The sequence below is a fragment of the Zeus faber genome (genome assembly GCF_960531495.2).
Source record: "Zeus faber genome assembly, chromosome: 14".
Classification (NCBI taxonomy): domain Eukaryota; kingdom Metazoa; phylum Chordata; class Actinopteri; order Zeiformes; family Zeidae; genus Zeus; species Zeus faber.
Window position 1 is genome coordinate 16229809 of NC_137200.1, and position 18701 is coordinate 16248509.

At 41.0% G+C, this 18701-nt stretch overlaps 2 protein-coding genes across 2 annotated transcripts; both read left to right on the plus strand.

The window, feature by feature from the left end:
- Window positions 1–1229: 1229 nt before the first annotated feature.
- zpld1a (zona pellucida-like domain containing 1a) lies at window positions 1230–10004 on the plus strand (the record flags this gene model as incomplete). The annotated part of the gene is made up of 10 exons (XM_080013854.1): window positions 1230–1338; window positions 1996–2216; window positions 3450–3631; window positions 4641–4713; window positions 5143–5240; window positions 6659–6739; window positions 6855–7026; window positions 8515–8617; window positions 9034–9063; window positions 9829–10004. Exons 1-10 carry the CDS (start codon window positions 1233–1235, stop codon window positions 10002–10004), a joined length of 1242 nt encoding a protein of 413 aa, XP_079869980.1. The 5' UTR covers window positions 1230–1232.
- Window positions 10005–11387: 1383 nt separating this feature from the next.
- LOC307239869 (zona pellucida-like domain-containing protein 1) lies at window positions 11388–18492 on the plus strand (the record flags this gene model as incomplete). Its single annotated transcript, XM_080013448.1, has 9 exons — window positions 11388–11397; window positions 14278–14498; window positions 14610–14794; window positions 15204–15276; window positions 15675–15772; window positions 15934–16014; window positions 16110–16278; window positions 16636–16741; window positions 18365–18492. 9 exons carry the CDS (start codon window positions 11388–11390, stop codon window positions 18490–18492), a joined length of 1071 nt encoding a protein of 356 aa, XP_079869574.1.
- Window positions 18493–18701: the final 209 nt, after the last annotated feature.

Sequence of the window (18701 nt, forward strand, 5' to 3'; positions counted from 1 at the left end):
ATCCCCCTGAACTCCTTCTCGCCATCTTGACCCTGTCCATGTACAGAGAAAGTCCCTATGGAGGACGGGGAGACAGAGAACCCTCCTAATCCCCTCAAAAAGCCCCTGAATTCTGCTTCATTTGGACTTTTCTCCCCTTCCTCCCCTTTGCGGAGCTCCTATGACCAAAACAAGGAGGCGGGTAGCAGCTTTTTTTTTTTTTTTATACAGCCCGAGCAGATCACCCTGCTGCTCCGCCGACGGAGGAGCCGCTGGAGCGATGAAAAGATAATTCTCCCCCCCTGACCGCCAGCGCCACATCGGACCTCATGCAGCGTCAAACCATTTGTGAGCAGTGACAGAGCCAGATTGGGCCGAAAGGATATGAGTGGGAAACTTCAAAACCTGCTCATGTTTCTGCCGATGTGAAAGGGGATTTGTATAAACACATTCACATTTGACGGACTTTCCCATGTTGGCCTCCCGGACAGCCCCCTTCTCTCTCTTTTTTTTTTATTTTTTCCCCGTTGTTGACATGTTGAAATAATGAATCTCTTATGTTTGGGATCCCTCTTTTTCCAACCCCCCCCCCCCGGTCCAGAGTCTTGTTTCTAGCCGCTGGCCGGGGATGCTGGCCGCACCATGGCAGCACCTGCGGCAGTCCCACGCATATGGAGAACCGCTGAGCGGCCGGCTTCCAGGAACCAGGGTGAGTAGCCGCCGCACAGGTCCGCATTAAGATCTTTACCTTTGCTCGAATAAAAATCTGCGCATTAGCTTGAGGTTTATCAAGGGCCTACATGGCTACAAGCGATGATTCTCATCCCTTGTTGACGATGGTTTTGTGATGAAAATCTCTGCCATAAGACGGCGAGATGCCCGTCTAAGATGAGACGTCGTATTTTGGAGCGAGAATGCCGTTATGACCTCGCCTTGTTATGCCAGAATTTGTTTCCATTTTTGTCACTTTGATGCCGGCACTTTCCAAAGACCTTGAATTCTGAAACGGGTGCGTTGTTTTGTGCCGTTTGATGATATCCCTCTATTCAGACATTTCTGCCATTAATGCATTCAGATATCTGGGGAAATTGGGGAAATTATTAGGGAGAGGGTTCGGACATTTCTTAATCTTTTTGAGGTTTTTTATTTTCAAAGTTACATTCAGTTCCAAGTTTGAGTGTTGTTCCGAAGTCCGCAGGCTGGCATTCCTCTAAGGCTACGGATGGTTTTGTTGTTTTCTTTCAGGTGCTGAAATGGAACATATATTTCTGATTCTTTTACTGTTTAGCAAGGCATTGTCAGTTGGATCTCAGTTCAATGGATACAACTGTGACGCCAACTTCCACAGTCGCTTTCCCGGTAAGAAACTTGGTTTTTGATTGAAAAATTTAATTGGATGAGAAATCCCAAAGGAGACTTTAATTGAGAATAATAAGTGTAAGCATATCAATAATCAATTAAATTAGTTGTTTGCAACACTTCATTATGCTTTGTTGTAATTTAGTTAGTCTTAGTTATTTGACATTTATGGAGTAAATGCCAACTTAACTTTGTCTATGTCAGACTTCTGAAACTTCTGTATTTCTTTTTTCTCTTTGTGAATGTTTTGATTGGGGCTGGATACCGAGATATCTTTGAATTACAGAGCAGTTCATAGGCAGTATTTTTTCAATTTCAGTTTGTCTTTTTTTTTCATCGGGATCAACTTTAAAATAGAAATGGCGCTTCAATGATTTTTGCCAAATCCCTTTTATTTTAATACATAAGACATTCTGTCGCTAAACAAACCCTGTATCTTATATTTAGGCTCACTGGTGTTGAAACAGATTAACTACTTCAGGATTGAATATGACTGAGATTCCAATGCCATATCGATGCAGTTTGACATGGGCTCTGCTAATGCGTGTGTGTGTGTGTGTGTGTGTGTGTGTGTGTGTGTGTGTGTGTGTGTGTGTGTGTGTGTGTGCATGCGCGCGTGTGTGCGCGTGTGTGTGTGTGTGTGTGTGTGTGCGCTAGCCGAGCGGGACATCAGCGTTTACTGTGGGGTTCAAACCATCACGCTCAAGATCAACTTCTGCCCCGTTCTCTTCTCCGGCTACACCGACACCGACCTGGCGCTCAACGGCCGCCACGGCGACTCCCACTGCCGCGGCTTCATCAACAACAACACCTTCCCCACCGTGGTGCTGTTCAGCCTCAGCCTGGCCACGCTGGAGTCCTGTGGCAACGCTCTAGTGGTAGGGGGACGCCCCAAAAAGACATGTAGTCACACATTTCGGGTCCACATTTCGATAACGAGACCATCATTTTTGTTTCCTTGAGATAGCGAGTTATTTTTTTTCCCATTACGCTTCGACAGATACCAAGAGATACCATCATCATTTCTCTAATTATCTTGATAAAGTTTCGTCATTATCCTCGAATGTTAAGTTTTTGAAGTTTAGGTTTTTAGAGATCTCCAGAGGATGTAGGAAAAGCAACATCTGGTACAGTGGGATAATGAAAAGAATAACTCGAGATCACGAGAAAATGATCCCGCTATCATTCAAAAATTCATTACGAAAGCCTTATTTTTTTTTTAAAATTCATGAACTATGAACACTCATATTATTTGTCAATTTCCTTTAGATATCTTGATCCGTTTGCTGTTGCCATTGTTATGAATCAGAAAGAATATTGCTTTAATTGTTTTTCTCTGTAGATCTAAAAGTACAGCTACGAAAATCGATGTCACGAGTATTTTATGTCACCGCTATTCACATACCCTTTATCTACAAATTCAAATTTATATTTTAATTTGGGGGTAATTTGTTGCGGTAGTCCTGGTATTAATTTAAGTTCAATATGCTCATTTACACATACAGGGGAATAGTGGCATGTATGTTAGGACAGTTGTTTTCAACCACTGTGCTGTCAGAATTTCATAAATTCCACTTAACAAATTAAAAATAATGGGAATTAGCATCCGTGTTCAAAGATCAAAATTGCAAGGTTGCACTAATTCATCAGTTCCAGCAGAACAGCAGCTCTGCGTTCATGAGAACAAGTGTCTCTCTGAAACTGACGACTACTTGTCGCGATTAAAGGTTAGACTCTTTCTCTGGATTCGGTCCTTGATGAATCACTCAGTAAAACGAGTCGTTCGGTTTTCCGACCCCTAGTTCACTTGATTCGGTTGGTTTAATGCACGGTGAGCGACGGAGAACTTCTAGGGAAGCTGCCCCATGATGACGGCCCTGTCTTGTTTTGGGGGAAAAAAGCAATTCTTAAAGAGGAAGTTTGAAGTGAGCGGGTCTTATTGATGAAAGCCCTTGTTTTCTTCATCCCCGCTCGTGTCTCGCTAAGTTCCGAGTTGGGCTCAGCAGAACACATTACAGACTCAGAAAGGAAGTGGGACTGTGAATGTTCTTCCACCCCACATCCTACAGCCTGCAGAGGGTAAGTTCACCTGCTGTTGGTTTTGTTTGCAGGTCTCCACCGCTCACGGGCCCAACGCTTATGGGAACCTGTCTCTGGTCCAGATCGGTAACATATCCGGGTACATCGACACGCCAGATCCCCCCACCATCATCAGCTACCTGCCGGGTCTGCTCTACAAGTTCAGCTGCAGCTACCCCCTGGAGTACCTAGTGAACAACACGCAGCTGGCCTCGTAAGTTACGCTGAAGGTCAACTTCAGCGGCTTAGATGTTTATACATATATTTATTACACCGCTTGGTGGAATGCTCGATTCTAATTGGACAATTGTGGCAATGAGCCGTCAGTTATTACTAAATAATGACCATTGTCTGTTCATGATGACTTCTCCGGCTGGATTCACGTCCCTCCGCCCACATGCTGATGCTAATACTAGACAGATCCGCCATCTTGTGACACTACATAGGAACCACAGTGGACGAGATTCATGTGGATATGTCCAAATCCACATTTCACCAGCAGTAAATGGACTGCTTTTCTTTGCGGAAGCTCTTAATCTAGTCATTCTAGTTCAATACTATAATTTCTAATCTTCTAATCTTTCTTAAGTAATCTTTGCTTAATAGCCCTATAATATGTGGAGTAATGTGCAGTCAGCCAGTCATTGTCGCAAAATAACACCCTGACATATACAATAAAATACATTGTGGAGTGGCTCGTACCATGACCATTACCATACCTACTTATATCTACTGTACCTACCATAACAATTTGCATTTCGCATTTGAATGATGTGCGATTTAGACAATCTCTAAGGTGACTGACAAATATTATGTTAAAGCTGATGGTAATAACCGCTGTACTGTATATATCATTAATATCAGGCCTATAAAGCCGAATGAAAGAGTCTATTAGAAAGAGCTTGATGTGATGATGAATGAGTGAAATGTATGTGTTACCAGAGGAAAAGAAACATGTAAGTAGAAATAGTTATGCTTGAGGTATAAAATCCTCAGCATAGACGTATACAATTGAAATTAAAGCATAAATTACACTGCAAAACCTTGAAAGAAATTTGTCAATTGTGTCCTATAGTGCCCTGCATTTGGAAAAATGTACCCTTACATGTTGGTTCGTAACACTGTAATATTATAAGGAATATTTTCAGCAACTTCTTCAATAAAATGAACCTCTCATTCTTCTTCATTCTACATTGTTAAACCTTTGCTCTTGTGCATTGAAGGTCGGCTGCTGCCATCTCAGTGAAGGACAGCAACGGTACCTTCGTCAGCACATTGAATCTCCTGCTGTACAATGTAAGTCTCTATCACTCAGCGCGTATGTGATATTTGTTACACGGGGACAATTAAAAACTGTAGATCCATCCCCAAAACACAATGAAATACTAATTTGAAACATCAAGCCCAAAGGTCGCTTTGACGACATATCAAATTACATTGGGAAGAAAAAGGCAGCACAGAATCCCTTTGTATCCTTCTATTACTGCTGACAAATGCCCTCAAATCCTTTAATGGCGGAAGATGTTGCTTGCCCTCAATTGATTTGGGCCCTTACAGTAAGCCGTGTGGGCTGTTTGGAATCAATTACAGTAATTAGGATCCAATGGAAACCAGAGAACGGACATGCCGCAACACAGAAATTACTGTGAATCGAACAATGAAGATTTACCTCAACCCAGAGGACAATGAGAAAATGAGCTTGTTGCTTGTGCCGTTGGCGAACAGGACTCGTCGTATGTGCAGCAGCTCTCCATCCCCATGGCAGGACTCACTCTCAAGACCCGAGTGTTTGCAGCGGTGAAAGCCACCAACCTGGACAAGAGGTACCCAGTGAATTAAATATTTAATGAAAGTATTGAATGAAACCACCGTCACAGGATGAGGTGGTGATGCCTTCTGGATTTGCTGACTCTGAGTGTCTCTCTACTGGAGAGTTTGCTGGCTGGAAATGGTACCGCCGTACAGGACGGAAGTGATCGACAATACAGACACCAGGGAGACAGTAACTAAAGAATCTAAAACAGAAAACAGAAATTAAAAGGGAACATCAAGTAGCTTTCAAAAGCCTGGGTTGGCCAGTGACAAATATGTGGAAGCTGCACCAACACCTGGCATTGTAAAGTTATCCTGTTAAGCTTGAGGGCTGATTCTAGATCCAGATTTATTTAACTTTATTCATCATCATCTGAATGGCCAAAAAAAATCTCCTAAATATTACATTATTTTACTTACACCCTTCAAAGCTGACATAAGGCCATTATAACAACTGAAGGCATTCGATGACAACAAATCAGAAAAATAGGAAGAAATGTATAATAACCCCACCTGTACATGAACCAAACTATTTTTGAAATGAGAAAACCAATATGTGGGCCAGTAACATGATACAGCAGAATTCTGCAAAATATGAAAAGCAAAACCAGTGGCCTACTTCCAGCTCAATACAGTCATTTAAAACAGAAATCCTGCTTTTGAAACGATTATCCCCAATCCATAGAAGACGTTTAGATACGAGCCTGCATCTGAATGTCAAATGTCAAACGCTCAATGTCCCTCCCTAAATGTTTGGAGACAAATGACAATGAGCAGTTAACAAGGTAATATCCATGAAGACACACGTCGAACGGGGAAGGGGATGTGAGGAGGGTGAACGGGTGTGTCGTGGTGTTCAACAGAGAACAGTGAACAGCTGTTATTGTCAGTGTAGTAGTGTAGGGACAGTTTGTCCAGTGGCCAGCTGGCACCACGTCCGAGAGCCTTTTTGTAAAAGTCTTGGTCTGACCTCAGCCATGTCTGGCACCTACCGTAATTATAGATCATTTTTTGTATGAGATCTTGCCAGATCTTTGCATTCTTGCCAGGAAAGGCATAGCGGACCCCTCCACCAACAATGGAGACAGAACGCACACACAGCACATACGTACTGTGACGCAAATACATGGAATGGCTTTTTCTTATAAAGTGACAGCTAAAAAAAAATTATTAAATAATCTTACAGAATTACCACTTACAGGTCAAATTATTTATCATCTCTGAGATTTTTCACTTTTGTTGTTTTGCCTTCGACTCCTACTGCCTTGATTTAGTCCAACACTCGCAGTCCAGACCATGTTCCTGGACGTGACAATTTGATGTGGCAGCTGCGTCCATCCAGATTGTCGGTGCAGATGTTGATTGTCATTGCAGATGTTGAAAAGATCTTAACCTGTGGCATTTTTGTTACCTGTCTTCTGAAAAATAGATGGAACGTTCTCATGGACTACTGCTACACCACTCCCTCTGGAAACCCCAACGACGATCTTCGTTACGACCTTTTCTTTAGGTAACGGTAAATGTATTTTTAAACTGTAAATTTAATACTTGTTTTTTTTTATTTTTGCCTTCTGACAGTCTCAAACTTGTCATCGCTCATCACTTATCCTATTTTCTAAATTCAGTTGCGAAAAGGACCCCCAAACCACCGTCTTTGAGAACGGCAAGAGCCAGATGGGTCGCTTCGCCTTCGAGGTGTTCCGCTTCGTGAAGCACAAGAACCAGAAGATGTCCACCGTCTTCCTACACTGTGTCACCAAGCTGTGCCGGGCGGACGACTGCCCCATGCTCATGCCGGTGAGGACAAAAACTTAAAATGCACAGTAACTTACTCCTGAAAAACAGCTTTTCATTGCCCAGTAAAAAAGACAAAAGATTTCAACTAAGATAAGATAAGATAAGATAAGGAGGGATAACTTAAGATAAGATAAGATAAGATAAGATAAGGGAAAATCCGGCATAGCAGCAGATCAGTGGGCAACTACATTCACAACATTTAAATTCAAAAATCAAAAACAAAAAGTAGTAAGTAATAAACAGGTCAAAAAATAAAATAAAATGAGTAATAAGTAATAACGACAAATGGCACAAGAATATACAATGTAGTTATTGCCAATGAAATGCAAAAATAATAGTATTTGTAAAGTGAGATAAGAACAATGTACAAAGTGGCAAAAGAAAATATGTAATAACAATGACAGCAGTATGTTTATTAATAATTGTTATTAAAGTGACCCACAAGTAACAGCTGACTTGTTATCCACTATGGACATGTAACTGAGTTTCTGTGTGTTTTTATGATACTTTTAGTTCTTGACTTTAGTGTTTTACTTTAATGCTGCATATTTACTGTGGAAAAGTGAACGTGTGACTGTATGTATAAATGTTGTCAAAATCCATCATTCTATTTGGCATTTATCCTCGCAAGTATTCAAGGAAAAAGGAAATTCTACAGCTTCCCATGACGCATGTGGTGCTTTCTTGTAGATACAGGGGAAATTCTCAGGCAAACGTAACAAAATCAGCGTGTGTGTGGAAAGACGTGAGGTGGTGGCGATGAAACCGGCAGCCGACATACCTTCGATCTCAGTGCTTTGATGCTTTTCCCGCCGAGTGAAACCAGCCAAACGGCTCCCGAACCATCACAGCCTCTGCATGATCTCCAACAGCTGTGGTCTGGCTGTAATCGATAAAATCAGACGCATCAGTAAAAAGTTATTATTTTTTGTGTCCCTGAGTGAGTCCCTTGAGTCCCTCACATACACGCACGCACGCGCACGCACGCACACACACACACACACACACACACACACGCACACACACACACACACACACACACACACACACACAGGCACACACACGCACACACACACACGCACAAGCAGACACACACATACAGGTGGTAAATGGAGTAATCTAGAAAAACCGAAAACAGATTAGATTTAAAATGTTTGAAATGTGAGAGTAAAAGGTGCATATCGATTATTTAGAAAAAAATGTAAACAACATTAAAGCCTTTTCAAATTATGAGGACACTGAATTATGACACACACACACACACACACACACACACACACACACTGTATACCTCATACAGTGTAATTTGTATTGTAAGTCAAGGTCAATACAAGGTCATTCAAAGAGCTGTGTCCTCTATACACACAAGAAAAATATACATAAAATTATAGCACAAAAAAGTGTGAGGCGAGTATTTTTCTTTCTACCTTGCTGGCACCTCAACTACAACAGGCACATCGACTTATCTACATATTTGCCTTTTCTCAGATTTGTGGCAGCAGAAAGCGGAGGGACATCCCAGACGGGAAGGAGTCGAACGCTGCTTCCGGAAACGCAGTGATCACTGCCGGACCCATCATCACCCGCAGCGGTACGGTCCCATAACCTTCCTTCAACTTTCTTACATCGACTTTGTCACTGCAATGAAAAAGAAAGCCCGGCTCTCTTTTCTGACTAAAACTTGAAACTCAATCCATGTGGACCAATGCAGTAGATGCAGCGTAAATGACCTATGTACAAACTTACCCCCGCGCTTTCACCTTCCCCCAGTGAATTGAATTTCACATGATTGTATCTGAAACGATTATTGAAGACTGGAAAGCGTATTGTCTAAAGGTTAAGTTCCCTTGTCTTGGGTCATTGACACGGGGCGTATGTGTGATGGTGAGAACCTACTGCACATCGGTGACCTACATATCGCACTGTCATTGCCGGAGGGCAGGGGAGAATTCATGGCAAAAACTGATGAACTTCTCTGTTCACTTTGTCCCTCACTCTGTTTTGCAGATGAAACACCGACCAACAACTCACAACTGGGTAAGCATCCAGGTAGAATTGATGTTTTGCAAACACTTAACACTTATATTTGTGAGCCCCAACCAGTTTGGTGCCCGGCACAAGATGATGATAATAGAGCTTAGTGATCGATTTGTCTCTGTTCTGGGTGAAGTTTTCTGTTTGTCACTCGAAAAGCTATATAATAATAATAATAATAATAATAATATAAATAAATTAATGCCAATATGTTTTTACCAGTCACAAACCATATTCTATCTTACGCATATCATACTGTATAAACCATTTACATTTATTATGCCTTTCCTTTTACACCTATTCTCCTATCCTCTTACATCTATTCAATCTAGACATGTTGCATACAAACATCTTCAACTAAGAAACACCCAATTTTCAGTTTATTAATTGAATACAAGGGAGTCATTATGGAGTAGGTATCTATGGCCCGCATGCTACCCTTAGGACAACTTTTAGTGGTGAAAGGAGCCAGTGAGAAGTTGGCGATGGGTTGTGGGCAGCGGCTGTGATCGTGAAAAGATGTGCACCTTGGTGACGTGCACCAAGCAGAGCAAGAAGGGATTTATAATCGATTTATAATCTGCTGCCACAGAAGTTGCCTCTGGGAATGTCTGGGAAGTGTCATTGCATATATAGGTTATTAATGTCTATGTTGGCAATATTGCAAATAACAGAGGCCTCAAAATAAGTACCTTTGTGTGAGCATTTAGAAGAGCACACATACCACTTGGTACACATTGGTTTCTTCCTGTCATTTGTTGGTTCCAGCCCAGCTGAAGGCTCCGGCGTTCCGGATCAACACAGTCACCAGCGCCCTCATCTCAGGTGTGATCATTCTGGGCTTCATGAGCGTGTGCTTCTTCATCTTCTCCCTCACCCTGCTCAAGGGCAAGAGCGTGCCCCCCAACACCCTGTCGGGGGTCCGCAACCCAGCCTTCAACTGAACGCCTTTCACAAAGAACACCACCATCACCACATGGTGTTATTCAGTGCTGGTTCAAGGAAACACAAAGAATGGAAAGTTTCGATTTAGATAAACGTTAACTGTTCTGTACAATGTACATTACTATAGAACTAGAAGAGTGATCTTCATGCGTGTTGTGCTGTACTTGGTAGTTTCTCCTCATTCATTGAATCCGTTGCCATGCAGATTCAACACAGAACTTAAGTCAATACCTCAGCTCTACAGCTTTCAATTGCAGGGTGTGGGATCAATTACAAGGAAAATACGCAGCAGTTTATTTTTGGACTGGTCAGATTCACACGTCCTGTTTAAATGGCCGAAATATGAGCCCTTCGATAGAAACCACTAGGGCAGTTTTAAGGTATGAGAGTAGCTCTATGTGCATTTCTGTTCAATAATTAGCATTTTTTAAGCACGATATAAAGCAGCCTCAAACATCCATTTGATGTTGTAAAGACTAGAAAATCTGTGTGCTTGGGGTGTTTTTTTGACTGACCTTTCAAACCACATTAATATTAAAGCGATTGAATATATCTTTAATTTATTATTTGAAGGCTACTAAGAAAGGTAGTATGATGATTAATCAATTAGTAAGCAACTCTCAGTTGAACTAAAATATTGAGCTTGCTTGAAGCGATATATGCAAAGTGGCAATAAACTTGCTGATAAAGTTACAATTGTACATGAAATAATCCTGTCCTAAATGTTATTTTATGATGTTATTGACACTTAAAATGTATGTAAAATGTGCATGTCGAAAATATTGCACTTTTACTTATGATTAAAATTTGCCCAGTGCTGATGTTCTGAACAAACAGTGTACGGAATCATTCTTTCCATCATGATTTTAGCTGCAGCTTGTCAATGTAGAATGTTATATACTGCATTTTCTTTAGTGGGCAGAGTGGAGGGAAGGGAATGTTAAAATTCAGAGAGCACTATTTTGTTCCTTCATGTCACTATACACCTCGCTCCCCTCCTTGAAAGTTAGATAACTGTAAATACATCACACCTCGACTATCTGGTGGCCATTCAGCTTAACTTCCCATGCATATTCTGTTTCAGAAACTAATTCTCTTGTTAAGGAAAAATAAAAATGCTCAACTGCATGATACTGTACATGACAGAGGGCTTTTTATTCTCTTTTGAATATCTATATTGTGAAAGATGACCCACCTCCACCCATGTGATGCTTATTGTGCCAGTGTGCCAGTACATCAAGCCTCAGCTGCTTAATAAAAAGCTGAATTTAACAGTTTGGTTGGGAGTCAGAGCAACTCCTGATGCACTGCTGACGCTCACCTGGTGAGACGTTCAAACTGTCAGTGTGAGATGCTTTGGCGGTTTGGGGAGAGTATTAAAAATGGATGAGGGTAAGTATCGATAACCACATCATAAATATTCAGTAAGTGTTCAAATATTTTGGTTCGATATTCTGTGAGCCCGAGGCAGGACAACATTGGGATGAAAACTGGGGGAGGGTTTATACCTGTTGCAAACACTGCATATACTGGGGTGGATTTTTGCCAGTTGGGCATGTTTTATTTTAATGGACTCAATGCAGTAAAACGATGCCTTGAAAAAGACGGTCTTCAACATCTGAAGCAACATACCAAGCCCATAACAGTCCCAGCTTTTTTTTTTGGACTGTACCTAATATGGAAGAATTGGGAAAGGCTTGCGGATTCTAACATTCGATTTTTAGTGTCGACATCACTGATCAAATTTCTTTGGAAAGAAATAACAGATCATCAGAAGTACCAATGTTGCTGATATTCTGGCATATCATTGAACTCATTTACAGGTTACTTTGAAATTGAAGTGCATTTACATTTGTTATACAGTATCAACCTTGTGTTATCAGACTCATGATGTCATGACAAGATAACAAGAAGTCGGTGGACGTTTTAATCAGTGTTTCCTTGTGGGTTTCATGACGAACTGATTTGGGAGAAATGGCAGGCAGTTCAATTTGTTGTGCAGTGACAAGGATACTTTAATTGTGCAAAGCGAGAACATCACAGCATCATCCGTTCTCAGTAAACAGACAACATGCCACCGCTTGCATCTATTTAACACACTTTAACAATACGGGTGAATAAACTATCCGGATGTCAAAAAACTCCACATAAAGAGATATATAAAACTTACTGCATTACTCATATAACAATTTAGTTGGGTAAGGACCTAAACAAGAGGATTCTAAGTAATTGTGATAATATCAGCATTCAGCATTCAGATCCTGGCGTTATCAAGATGATGAGATGACAGGTGCAGCAAGCTACATGGTTCATAGGGATTATGGGTATTTACCTCTGGAGTGACAGATAAGTCTGTTTGGGTCCTATGCCCGTGTATTATTCAGGATCTAATGCTTGTGGAATATTCATCACAATTTGGGCATTTTCAATAATAAGAGGCAAGTTTTGCCACAAAGAACTAGGATTTACAGCTTTTCTTAAACTATCACTGTGTATTTTGACATCATTCATTGTTACCGTGTACTCTAAAGGTCACAAATTTGAGGTTCTTCTTTACAAAGTTACACCCAGTCATTTATTTTCCCACACAGAGCACAAGGTTCAAATTGCCCCGAAATGTTTACTCACCTTTCCCTCAACATATTCTATTGCTCACAAGTTTGACAATTACCAGGCTTTCTGCAAAGAAAATCAATAGCATGGTTCACTGGTGCATGATAAGTATTACAGTAGCAGTAACATTTGCAAACAGGAATTATGAGCTGTAGATAAAGATAGATAGATAGATAGATAGATAGATAGATAGATAGATAGATAGATAGATAGATAGATAGATAGATATACATACATACATACATACATATATACATACGTAGAAAGATTATTCTATTCTTATACCTGTCAATTCTTATTTTGTAAGAATAAAAAGATATTAATCAGCAATAAGAGTGCTATACAGTAATATATAAATAAACAAACAAACAAACAAATAAATAAATAAATAGTTAAACAAATAAATAAATAAATGTGTGTGTGTGTGTGTGTGTGTGTGTGTGTGTGTGTGTGTGTGTGTATACACAGTATTATACAATTGTAAGAATAGACAAAGCAGAAAAATGATAAATATAAAAAAACTGTGAAGTGTGTTACATATGACTTAACCGGTCATCCAATCATATTTTCAGAAGGTTTTCAGATTGGTTATGTTGTTATGGCTAATGCCTATAACGATAACGTCGTTATCTATTAATATTGACTTCTTAATATCAAAATGATATTCTTGATACAATCCCTGTAGGTCATGGAATTGCCAAACATGATCCTGAAGGCTATCGTCTAATGCAAACAAAAAGAGCACCAAAGTATTGTGTACACTCTCAAGGGACTCTACGCTTACTTCATGAAGTCTCATATTGGGGCGCTAAGGGAATCTGTATTTTGATGACCAGTAACAAAGGAACGACAGCCATTGTTTCTCCTGCTTCACTTAAGACTCGCGGTGTGTTGGGTTTCACTAATTGTCCTTAAGGTATGGTCCACGGTCCTCCCACTAGAATGTAGTCGTGAACATACATCAAACTCAGGGAGGACACGCCAAATTACACTGACCCTTTTTCTGTCCAATCAGAAGAATAGTCTTGCTATAAAAGCATCTTTCTAGATATCCATATAACGGTCAGGAAAGACAAACAGGAGAGGAACAGGCAAGAGTGGGACAGTTACATCAGGAGCCATCCGAGGTAACAAAAATCTTCAACCAAAGCCATCTGCAGAGACTGAGTTTTATTTTGTTGCAAATGTTTTAATCCTGATACCCACCTTGCTCTTTTTTCTGTGACGTGATTAAGACTTTCTCCCGCTACGATATTATAGATACGTTTACATCAAGAAAGGCAAAAATGTATCTTCTTAGCTGTCTCATCCTGGCTTTAACGGTTGCCCGGAGCCATCAGTTAACATGTGGAGACACCTTAAGACGTCCAGGTATTCTTATTTAATCTGTTCTGATATTCTATTTATTGCAGATACATTCTATGGATTACAGATCCTCAGATTAAGAGACCTCTGCCATTGTACAATTTTGTATCACATTTAAGATTGATCTTTGATAACATTGAAACTCAAGAGTGCAGCTTTAAGATTGAAATTTTGCTTACAATACCTTTTGCTTTATTTTGAGACATTGCATTTAGCTCATAAATTAGTTTCAAGCTTTAAGTTACAAGCAACATACAAAAAGCAAGATTACTTATTACGTTTTATCCATCACAGAATACACTGACATCGAAGTTAAATGTGGCACAACTTCGATTGTCCTGACGATCCTCATCTGCCCGGTCGTTTACGCGGGCTACAACGAATCTCTGCTCATCCTCAACCAAGTCATGGATGAACCGCAGTGTAAGGGGATCCTAGATGAGAGTGTAACCCCGCCAGTTGTGAGATTCACCTTCCCCTTGAACATGACCAACGCCTGCGGTAGCAAATTCATGGTCAGTAGAGCTTGTAAAAAATAGGAGAAACTCTCCACTTTGGAAACTCTCCAAAGAACAATCTGCTCTCCACAGAGACACATTTGACATATTTGTAAATGATTCCTCTAGACCAGCAGCGAAGCCGGTACAGGCATCTTCTCCGACTTCTCCAACATCCAGACGGTCAACATCAGTGGTGTGCTGAGCTCCCACGATCCCACCACAGGAACGGTCACGTACAATACCGAACTCAAATACTACTACTCTTGCGCGTACCCTCTGGAGTACCTCATCAACAACACCCGTGTGGATGTGTAAGCTCCTTTCTTGAGTTTTCATCATGTTATCATCATGTTTCATCATGTTCATCGTGTTATTACTTTACTTAGCTCAAACCATTTTAACTAATCTATATCCACTCAACCTTTATATCATTAAATAATTGTTTTTGGTGCATTACAAAAGCAGACTGACACAACGTACCTCTTAAAAAGTTGTTCAGATCAGGGTCTACAGTTTTGTGATTGGGATGTTAAATTTTGTATTGCACTAACTCTTGCTTCTAGACCAACGCATGTCAGAAAGAAAAAACATAAAGTACGACTCAACTTCAATATATTAAAGCCCATGGTGCTATTGTAATTCAACATAACAGAGATGCAGACATGTCACAACCATGTCATGCTTTACGTTTCAATAACATCAAGCCTTTGCTCCATGCAGGTCAGCATCCTCCATTGCAGTGAGGGATAACAATGGGAGCTTCATCAGCACCCTGAGCATGGATCTCTATAGCGTGAGTAAAGAAGGTTATTCTATAATCTGCAATGGTAGTTCAGACAGCAATTTATCTTCTCAATGCTCCTCTCTACTGGCATGCACGTTGGCATACATATCCTTTCCAGACTGGCAACAGAATGGTAGTTTAAAGTGGTAATGTATGCAAACGCATTGCTTAGGGCCACTTGTCCATCTTTAGGCACTCTAAAAGCATGAAGAAGCACCAACAATTGTCGTATTGAAAAACATTTTGTCCTCGACAATGGTTTTCTGTCTTGCGTTGTTCGATTCGTGAGGGTCAAGTATGCCGATTACCCGTTTATCTTACCTTTTAGATAAGAGACACACTCAACAAGCATCAGAGGAGAGTTCTTTTGCTGAGCTGCAGAGACAAACAGTTTATTGTGTTGACAGGATGTTAACTACACCATTCCTCTCATCATACCACAACTGGGAATCGAGCTGAGGACCAATGTCTACGTCCAGGTTCAGGCAACTAATCTGACTGACCAGTAAGTCCAGCTGTCTCTCTCCTCCATTAACCCTATCATCGTCTTTTCCTCACTTGTAACTGTTCTTAATGTCGTGCTCCAGAAGGAAGAAAACAAAGGTGTCTAGAGTAAAAGCCTGCGCAGTCACTGCTCTGACACACTAATTCTCACAACCCCAACAGGTACCACGTCCTCCTGGACCGATGTTATGCCTCCACCTCTCCTTTTCCGGCCAACTCCTCCTTCTTCAACCTCTTTGTCTCGTAAGTCGCAAGTCAGCTGTCATTTGGGAGACTCAAGTGCGAGTCCAAACCACCCGAACAACACTCTTTCTCTCCATTTCCTTGACATGCCACAGGTGCTCCAGGGACCAGATGACAGTCATGCATGAGAACGGAGACAGCCACCATGCCCGCTTCTCCTTCCCTGCTTTCCGCTTCATCGAGCAGCAGAACCAGACCGTGTCCACCTACTACCTACACTGCATCACTCGACTCTGCGAGAGGAGCACCTGCAGCACCTTTAAGGTTGATTAAAGACAAAATTCTTCACTCGATTCTCAAATAGCAGCTGTTCATTCGTTAGTTTTCTGGTTGGTTACCTTTTCCTGTTGTAGAACCGCTTTGCATGTTTTGCATCCCAACATCATAGCACCATCAATGTTTGCAGTCAGCTCAGTATGAAACAAACTCCTCCTTTGTTGAAAAGTTCCTTCCCTACATATTAAAATAAATGTATAACCGCCTCTCTACATTTAATGTGTAACATAATGGTAATTTTCCCTCAGTGTTTTGATGGGAGAGTTAACAAGTTAAATGCTTGTGGCTTTCATTACTTCAGTCTTTAGGAGAGACTCACATGCTTTGTCCTCTTTTTACCTACAGCAATGCAGCAACAGAAGGAGAAGGGATGTAGATTCGACCAATGAAGGAGTGACAGAGTCCACCACCCTCTCCTCAGAAAATCCAATTATCACCAAAGCTGAGAATGGTGAGTAGGCTGTTTCTCGGCGCATTAACTCGCATTAACATGTCCTCAACGTGTCCTGAAGAGACTGCAGAGTGAATTCACAAAGAAATGGATTGTGGCTGCTATAAGCACCATGAATTGCACGTCAATTGCGCCCAATATCTGCGCTGTCTCAGCGTCCAATTAACAAAAGATTCTTTCGCTAATGATATGCCAGCGGAAACACGCCCATAAAGTTTTGTTGATGAGTGCAATTTGCCCTTGTTTTGCGTCTGATTGTAATCATCCATGTGGCAAAGGTTTATGTGCGGTGACTATAGGATTTTAATAGTATGAGTAAATCTATGACAAAACATACTCTCCCCACACTGTTCACTTATTGCATAAATAAAATGGTATATATTTTTGGCCAAATGTATGAACAATACCTAATTTAAATATGCGCAAATAGCACTAGCGCACCAGTACACTGACTTATAATATGGAGAATGGCACAACTGTCATTTCCACCCGACCCCCGAACGCCTGTTCTTGCACTATGTAACTTCTGTGTTCGGGTACGAAACTGTAGGAAAAGTGAGTTACTGTACACTTTACTGCACAATATCACTTCCTTGATGCTCCGGTAATTAACATTTTTTTGTCTGTTAAAATTAATTAAAAAAACAAAAAAAACAAAACAATAAATCATAAACTTGCCGGTCAAAATGTTCGGGAATAATGCTCATACAAAACGTAGCCACTCCACCTCCCTGATGACGCAGATGAGACAGGCAGTGGTGCGCCCTGCAGCCGCACCTCAGCTGGCGCCCTCACTTTCATTGCGCCACGGGGTTTGTTTCACCCTCTGACTCGCACGTGCTAGCCGATCTGCCAGGCGGGGATCAGCCCCCTACTACCAGTGTACGTGCCAGATGTGCTCGGCCTGGTGGTAGACTGAGTGCTCGCTGAAGCAGCGAGGTCCGTGCAAGGAGCGCTGTAACCTAGGTGTACATTATATTTGCGTTTGTAACTTAGACTGTTATTGAAACGTGACCGATAAGGTTCCAATTTGTTCGTAAAATAAATTCTTTACGGGCAACGGGCCGGGTTTCACGACAGTGGTGTTTAAGTGCAATCGCACAAACTGTAGGGGCGCTAAATACCAAATACCAAAAGTGACATAGTGCTGCTTTAAAAGCATTACCCTAAGAGAATACCTAGATATTTCTGGATTTTCTTAAAATTACCGCCACGTGTTATAGTTTTCTGAAAAGGAGCAAGGTCTGTGTTAGTAATGTAGCAGTAGTGCAAGTTACATTGTTCAGCGTTCTTACCGCACCTGTGATCTAATGTATTCATTTTCAACAAACCAAAGACTCAAATGCGATCTAACTGTAAGCCATGTGTCATATTACTGCTGTTATTTATTTCTCATAATCTCTCTGAACAAATACTAACATTGTCTTCATTTCTCTCACTATTTCAGTTTTTGCATCTAAAGAAGGTATGATTCTCGTTAAATATACGTCACACATTTTACATAAACACAAAAAGAGTACCCAAATGAAATACAGCAATATTGCATAAATGATGCTAATAGGAAAAGCTCACACATGAACTGGCTAGCTGCTAACTATGACTCCTGTTTGTCTTTGTGAACAGATCTCTCAAGCGGTGAGTCTGACTCGACGGTGGGCCTAGGGATAGCTGTCGGGGTCCTGGCTGTGTCTGTCACCGCGGTTGTAGCTGTGGCGGCCATTTTCTACAAAAAACTCGCCAAACACTTTTAAAAAGGGAAAGGATACATAGGGGAGCCACTCTGCTGGAACATGCAGATGTTTAGGAGATTTGGCACAGATTATTGGGGTGGTGGATTAAGGTCAGTGTAATAATGGTCTCATGGTCTCTTTTATATGTAGCATGTTCATAATGTGGTCTTTAGACAGATTTGCTTGTTTATTAGAATGACTGTGTAATTTATAAGGAAAAGCTTACAGTA